Source organism: Petromyzon marinus, chromosome 31 (assembly GCF_048934315.1).
Source record: "Petromyzon marinus isolate PM22_M1 ecotype Great Lakes invasive population chromosome 31, UKy_Petmar_22M1.pri1.0, whole genome shotgun sequence".
In the NCBI taxonomy this organism is placed as follows: domain Eukaryota; kingdom Metazoa; phylum Chordata; class Hyperoartia; order Petromyzontiformes; family Petromyzontidae; genus Petromyzon; species Petromyzon marinus.
In genome coordinates this window covers 3,797,100-3,805,895 of record NC_133697.1, presented here as the reverse complement: position 1 = coordinate 3,805,895, position 8,796 = coordinate 3,797,100, and the positions used below count along the sequence as shown (strand labels likewise).

The 8,796-nt window shown below is 43.6% G+C and overlaps 1 protein-coding gene across 1 annotated transcript in view; it reads right to left on the bottom strand.

Moving 5' to 3' along the window:
- Positions 1–1,173: 1,173 nt before the first annotated feature.
- The window catches only part of LOC116947954 (uncharacterized), a 40,487-nt gene continuing 32,864 nt past the window's right edge, over positions 1,174–8,796 (bottom strand). The window contains exon 5 of the mRNA XM_076071187.1: positions 1,174–2,666. Coding sequence (XP_075927302.1) covers positions 1,672–2,666 — 995 coding nt within the window. The 3' untranslated portion in view covers positions 1,174–1,671. The remainder of the gene's footprint in view (positions 2,667–8,796) is intronic.

Here is an 8,796-nt window from a genome sequence, read left to right as displayed (position 1 = left end):
GATCTTCGAATGCTTTAAAACATGCTTGGCTTTATTTTCAACACTCGTTGGAGGAAGATTCAAATGGTGCTCAATATCAACCGCACGTTCAACTTTGATACTACAAACTTACTCTTTGGCTCTTTCGGTAAAGTCACGTAGGTATAAAATAAATCACGACGTTTCGGGCGCAACACAAGCGTCCATCATCAGGTGGGAAAGCCTTGGCCTGCTGCTGAGGCAGACTGTTTTTAAAAGGTTTGAAATGGGTGTCGCCCAAGGGTCATTAGGAAGTGGCCGGGGCTAGTGATGTTAATGTGATAAATTAGCGTGTAACTGTAAGATAGGAGAGCGGCCTCCTCGACGAGGGCATGGAAGTGGCTTTGTTAATGTGAGAGATTAGCATGATGTTAATGTAAAATCGAAGAGTGGTGCAATCCAAAGGCATTAGAGGAACCCAAAGGGTGCAATCCAAAGGCCCTGTGAGTATGAGAGTGCAATCCAAAAGACGTGTGAGCGTGAGGGTACAATCCAAAGGCATGAGAGTGCAATTCAAAGGACATGTGAGCAGGGGAGGTCTAAGAGAGAGGCATAGAGAGAGAGAGACACAGAAAGTCGCAAATAACAGCTGACATAAGCAGGTAGGATGGAAACATCACAGTTAAGACTTTACCTGGTTCATAACGTCCTTCCAATGATTGCTCAGTTTGTACCCATCCTCTCGGTTGAAGTTGTGTCTGTGTTTATATATCTGGATGGCTTCATGAACAAATCTCTGAAGGTAGCCGGTAGGTTTGCAGAGTACCTCCGTCTTGGAAAAATCAATTTCGTGTGAGCCCACATCGAGCGTATTACTACTGCACTTTTTCATATGTTCACTACCTGCACGATCACTATCACTAGCTACTCATTGTTGAAGGCTTGCGGCGATATTTTGCGATGAAGTCCGCGCCAATCTACAATGAGCGCTCACTACGCATGCGAGACAACACGATGGGACAGAAGATGGTGGTGCATGCACGAAATCCGAGTTGGAGAGTACTTTTTCGACTCGGCTGAACCGAGTAGAAATTCCGTAATCACGTGTGTGCGGGGACATTTTACGTTGGGTTCCTCAAAAAGTCAGCGACGTGAGTGTGAAGCAACGTATATCATTGAGACGGTGTATTTTTGTTTACTGTTTTCCGACCTGCCGATGGTGCGATCTGCCTGCCCTCAACGCTTCTCAGTGTTCCCGTGGCTCGTGGTCGCTGGAATATTCCACCATTCGACCATCACGGACTCAACTTGATTCTCACCCACCAAATCACTCGTGCAATTGACTGTACACGTGGATATCAGTTTATTTTGAGAATAAGTCGTGGTGTACACCACCCAGCCATTTCGCCGTGGCCTGGCTACCACCGCCATTGTAAGCGCCGGGGCCTCTTTGAGGGGCCGCGTTGCCTTGGCAACTATGACCAGGTGGCTGTGGTCGCGCGATGTTTTAGGTGCACCCTGATTGGACGTCGCTCAACGTCAGTGGCCCGTCTGAGCTCTGGGGTGACCCAGTCGCGAAATAAACCGTGATAACCCGGCAGCAGCACATCCAAGTGTGCAGGAAGACTAAAATGTGACCGCATGCAAGTGCATCCCAATTGCCTCCCACGCTAGGAACTCCACCCACGTGGTGTCCACCTCTTATGTCCGTGCTTAAATGTCGTCCCTTTCTGTTTGTGCCTCAGGGGGGATCATGAGAGCGAGGTTGGGCTTGTCAGGGGTATCACTGCCCGCAGAGCCCCCATTCTCCATACCTCCTTCAGGACCATGGTCCTCTTTTTCTGAACCCCCTCCAGGACCAGAGTCCTTGAGGTCCCCTTTCTCTATACTCCCTCCAGGACCAGAGTCCTTGAGGTCTCCTGTCTCCGTTACCCCTCCAGGACCATTGTCTTTGAGGCCCCCTTTCTCTGTATCCCCTCCAGGACCAGAGTCATTGAGGTCCTCTTTCTCTGAACCCCCTCCTGAACCAGGGTCCTTGAGGTCCCCTTTCTCCGTACCACCTCCTGGACCAGAGTCCTTGAGGTCCCCTTTCCCTGAACCCCCTCCTGAACCAGGGTCCTTGAGGTCCCCTTTCTCTGTATCCCTTCCTGAACCAGGGTCCTTGAGGTCCCCTTTCTCCGTACCACCTCCTGGACCAGAGTCCTTGAGGTCCCCTTTCTCCGTAACATCTCCTGGACCATAGTCCTTGAGGTCCCCTTTATCTGAACCCCCTCCTGGACCAGGGTCCTTGAGGTCCCCTTTCTCCGTACCACCTCCTGGACCAGGGTCCTTGAGGTCCCCTTTCTCCGTACCACCTCCTGGACCAGGGTCCTTGAAGTCCCCTTTCTCTGTGCCCACTCCTGGAAGAGGGCCTCCTCCTCCTGTTTCTCCTCCAAAATTGGGGACCTGGTGGATTTCTTTCTCCATCTCACCCATCTGTCCATGGTCCCCCATTGTACCTCCATGGCTAGGGTGGCCGGGCTCCACAATTGCAATGCCCCCTTCCGAGCCAGGGTTCCTTCGGTCCCGTCTTGCCAGGTCCTCACCCACACGCTCCAGCAGAGCGGTGATGGCATTGAAGACTGCGGAGAGCCAGGCGAGGCCAATGACGATCCACATGGCCACCATGGTCTTGTAGAGCGGCGTGTAGTTGACGCGCGGGTTGCTTCCTGTGGGCCGGAACAGGAAACATCAGAATGAACCCGGAACTGGGGACCCGCTCTGTTGCCCAATTGGAGCCTTGCGGGCTGCTCATTACCACCGCGCTCTGTTTCTGAGCGTCCATGGGGAGGAACTTTATTGGTGTCACTAGAGGAGAGAGGAGGAGGAGCAGTGGGCTATAAATAAAGGAGAAAATGGATGGCAGGGGGGATCACGCAGGGACTGGGATGTGAACGGAGTTATTGAGCGGAAGTTGGAGGGGTGGGGGGGGCGCAGGCTATGCTATGGCTAAGATTTGTATGTGTGCGGGGAGAGTAAGCGCTACCAAACACACTGATACACAACGTGAAACCGGTGCCTTACTAACACTAAACACACTGATACACAACGTGAAACCAGTGAATTACTAACACTAAACACTGATACACAGCGTGAAACTGGTGTCTTACTAACACTAAACACACTGATACACAACGTGAAACCAGTGACTTACTAACACTAAACACACTGATACACAACGTGAAACCAGTGGCTTACTAACACCAAACACTGATACACAACGTGAAAACAGTGACTTACTAACACTAAACACACTGATACACAACGTGAAAACAGTGACTTACTAACACTAAACACACTGATACACAACGTGAAACCAGTGACTTACTAACACTAAACACTGATAAACAACGTAAAAACAGTGACTTACTAACACCAAACACTGATACACAACGTGAAACCAGTGACTTACTAACACTAAACACTGATAAACAACGTAAAAACAGTGACTTACTAACACTAAACACTGACACACAACGTGAAACCGGTGACTTACTAACACTAAACACACTGATGCACAACGTGAAACCAGTGACTTACTAACACTAAACACACTGATACACAACGTGAAACCAGCGACTCACTAACACTAAACACACTGATGCACAACATGAAACCAGTGACTTACTAACAATAAACACACTGATACACAACGTGAAACCAGTGACTTACTAACACCAAACACACTGATACACAACGTGAAACCAGTTACTTACTAACACTAAACACACTGATACACAACGTGAAAACAGTGACTTACTAACACTAAACACACTGATACACAACGTGAAACCAGTGACTTACTAACACTAAAGACACTGATACACAACGTGAAACCAGTGGCTTACTAACACTAAACACACTGATACACAACGTGAAACCAGTGACTTACTAACACTAAACACACTGATGCGCAACGTGAAACCAGTGACTTACTAACACTAAACACACTGATACACAACGTGAAACCAGTGACTTACTAACACTAAACACACTGATACACAATGTGAAACCAGTGACTTACTAACACTAAACACACTGATACACAACGTGAAACCAGTGACTTACTAACACTAAACACACTGATACACAACGTGAAACCAGTGGCTTACTAACACTAAACACTGATACACGACGTGAAACCAGTGACTTACTAACACTAAACACACTGATACACAACGTGAAACCAGTGACTTACTAACACTAAACACACTGATACACAATGTGAAACCAGTGACTTACTAACACTAAACACACTGATACACAACGTGAAACCAGTGACTTTCTAACACTAAACACACTGATACACAACGTGAAACCAGTGACTTACTAACACTAAACACACTGATGCACAACGTGAAACCAGTGGCTTACTAACACTAAACACTGATACACAACGTGAAACCAGTGACTTACTAACACTAAACACACTGATACACAACGTGAAACCAGTGACTTACTAACACTAAACACACTGATGCACAACGTGAAACCAGTGGCTTACTAACACTAAACACTGATACACAACGTGAAACCAGTAACTTACTAAGACTAAACACACTGATACACAACGTGAAACCAGTGACTTACTAACACTAAACACACTGATACACAACGTGAAACTGGTGACTTACTAACACTGAAAACACTGATACACAACGTGAAACCAGTGACTTACTAACACTAAACACACTGATACACAACGTGAAACCAGTGACTTACTAACACTAAACACACTGATACACAACGTGAAACCAGTGACTTACTAACACTAAACACACTGATACACAACGTGAAACCAGTGACTTACTAACACTAAACACTGATACACAACGTGAAACTGGTGACTTACTAACACTAAACACTGATACACAACGTGAAACCAGTGACTTACTAACACCAAACACACTGATACACAACGGGAAACCAGTGGCTTACTAACACTAAACACACTGATACACAACGTGAAACCAGTGACTTACTAACACTAAACACACTGATACACAACGTGAAACCAGTGACTTACTAACACTAAACACTGATACACAACGTGAAACCAGTGACTTACTAACACTAAACACACTGATACACAACGTGAAACCAGTGACTTACTAACACTAAACACACTGATACACAACGTGAAACCAGTGACTTACACTAAACACACTGATACACAACGTGAAACCAGTGACTTACTAACACTAAACACACTGATACACAACGTGAAACCAGTGACTTACTAACACTAAACACTGATACACAACGTGAAACCAGTGACTTACTAACACTAAACACACTGATACACAACGTGAAACCAGTGACTTACTAACACTAAACACACTAATACACAACGTGAAACTGGTGACTTACTAACACTAAACACACTGATACACAACGTGAAACCAGTGACTTACTAACACTAAACACACTGATACACAACGTGAAACCAGTGACTTACTAACACTAAACACACTGATACACAACGTGAAACCAGTGACTTACTAACACTAAACACACTGATACACAACGTGAAACCAGTGACTTACTAACACTATACACTGATACACAACGTGAAACTGGTGACTTACTAACACTAAACACTGATACACAACGTGAAACCAGTGACTTACTAACACCAAACACACTGATACACAACGGGAAACCAGTGGCTTACTAACACTAAACACACTGATACACAACGTGAAACCAGTGACTTACTAACACTAAACACACTGATACACAACGTGAAACCAGTGACTTACTAACACTAAACACTGATACACAACGTGAAACCAGTGACTTACTAACACTAAACACACTGATACACAACGTGAAACCAGTGACTTACTAACACTAAACACACTGATACACAACGTGAAACCAGTGACTTACTAACACTAAACACACTGATACACAACGTGAAACTGGTGACTTACTAACACTAAACACACTGATACACAACGTGAAACCAGTGACTTACTAACACCAAACACACTGATACACAACGGGAAACCAGTGGCTTACTAACACTAAACACACTGATACACAACGTGAAACCAGTGGCTTACTAACACTAAACACACTGATACACAACGTGAAACTGGTGACTTACTAACACTAAACACACTGATACACAACGTGAAACCAGTGACTTACTAACACTAAACACACTGATACACAACGTGAAACCAGTGACTTACTAACACCAAACACACTGATACACAACGTGAAACCAGTGGCTTACTAACACTAAACACACTGATACACAACGTGAAACCAGTGACTTACTAACACTAAACACTGATACACAACGTGAAACCAGTGACTTACTAACACTAAACACACTGATACACAACGTGAAACCAGTGACTTACTAACACTAAACACACTGATGCACAACGTGAAACCAGTGGCTTACTAACACTAAACACTGATACACAACGTGAAACCAGTAACTTACTAAGACTAAACACACTGATACACAACGTGAAACCAGTGACTTACTAACACTAAACACACTGATACACAACGTGAAACTGGTGACTTACTAGCACTGAAAACACTGATACACAACGTGAAACCAGTGACTTACTAACACTAAACACACTGATACACAACGTGAAACCAGTGACTTACTAACACTAAACACACTGATACACAACGTGAAACCAGTGACTTACTAACACTAAACACACTGATACACAACGTGAAACCAGTGACTTACTAACACTAAACACTGATACACAACGTGAAACTGGTGACTTACTAACACTAAACACTGATACACAACGTGAAACCAGTGACTTACTAACACCAAACACACTGATACACAACGGGAAACCAGTGGCTTACTAACACTAAACACACTGATACACAACGTGAAACCAGTGACTTACTAACACTAAACACACTGATACACAACGTGAAACCAGTGACTTACTAACACTAAACACTGATACACAACGTGAAACCAGTGACTTACTAACACTAAACACACTGATACACAACGTGAAACCAGTGACTTACTAACACTAAACACACTGATACACAACGTGAAACCAGTGACTTACACTAAACACACTGATACACAACGTGAAACCAGTGACTTACTAACACTAAACACACTGATACACAACGTGAAACCAGTGACTTACTAACACTAAACACTGATACACAACGTGAAACCAGTGACTTACTAACACTAAACACACTGATACACAACGTGAAACCAGTGACTTACTAACACTAAACACACTAATACACAACGTGAAACTGGTGACTTACTAACACTAAACACACTGATACACAACGTGAAACCAGTGACTTACTAACACTAAACACACTGATACACAACGTGAAACCAGTGACTTACTAACACTAAACACACTGATACACAACGTGAAACCAGTGACTTACTAACACTAAACACACTGATACACAACGTGAAACCAGTGACTTACTAACACTATACACTGATACACAACGTGAAACTGGTGACTTACTAACACTAAACACTGATACACAACGTGAAACCAGTGACTTACTAACACCAAACACACTGATACACAACGGGAAACCAGTGGCTTACTAACACTAAACACACTGATACACAACGTGAAACCAGTGACTTACTAACACTAAACACACTGATACACAACGTGAAACCAGTGACTTACTAACACTAAACACTGATACACAACGTGAAACCAGTGACTTACTAACACTAAACACACTGATACACAACGTGAAACCAGTGACTTACTAACACTAAACACACTGATACACAACGTGAAACCAGTGACTTACTAACACTAAACACACTGATACACAACGTGAAACTGGTGACTTACTAACACTAAACACACTGATACACAACGTGAAACCAGTGACTTACTAACACCAAACACACTGATACACAACGGGAAACCAGTGGCTTACTAACACTAAACACACTGATACACAACGTGAAACCAGTGGCTTACTAACACTAAACACACTGATACACAACGTGAAACTGGTGACTTACTAACACTAAACACACTGATACACAACGTGAAACCAGTGACTTACTAACACTAAACACACTGATACACAACGTGAAACCAGTGACTTACTAACACCAAACACACTGATACACAACGTGAAACCAGTGACTTACTAACACTAAACACACTGATACACAATGTGAAACCAGTGACTTACTAACACTAAACACACTGATACACAACGTGAAACCAGTGGCTTACTAACACTAAACACACTGATACACAACGTGAAACCAGTGGCTTACTAACACTAAACACTGATACACAACGTGAAACCAGTGACTTACTAACACTAAACACACTGATACACAACGTGAAACCAGTGACTTACTAACACTAAACACTGATACACAACGTGAAACCAGTGACTTACTAACACTAAACACACTGATACACAACGTGAAACCAGTGACTTACTAACACTAAACACACTGATGCACAACGTGAAACCAGTGGCTTACTAACACTAAACACTGATACACAACGTGAAACCAGTAACTTACTAAGACTAAACACACTGATACACAACGTGAAACCAGTGACTTACTAACACTAAACACACTGATACACAACGTGAAACTGGTGACTTACTAACACTAAAAACACTGATACACAACGTGAAACCAGTGACTTACTAACACTAAACACACTGATACACAACGTGAAACCAGTGACTTACTAACACTAAACACACTGATACACAACGTGAAACCAGTGACTTACTAACACTAAACACACTGATACACAACGTGAA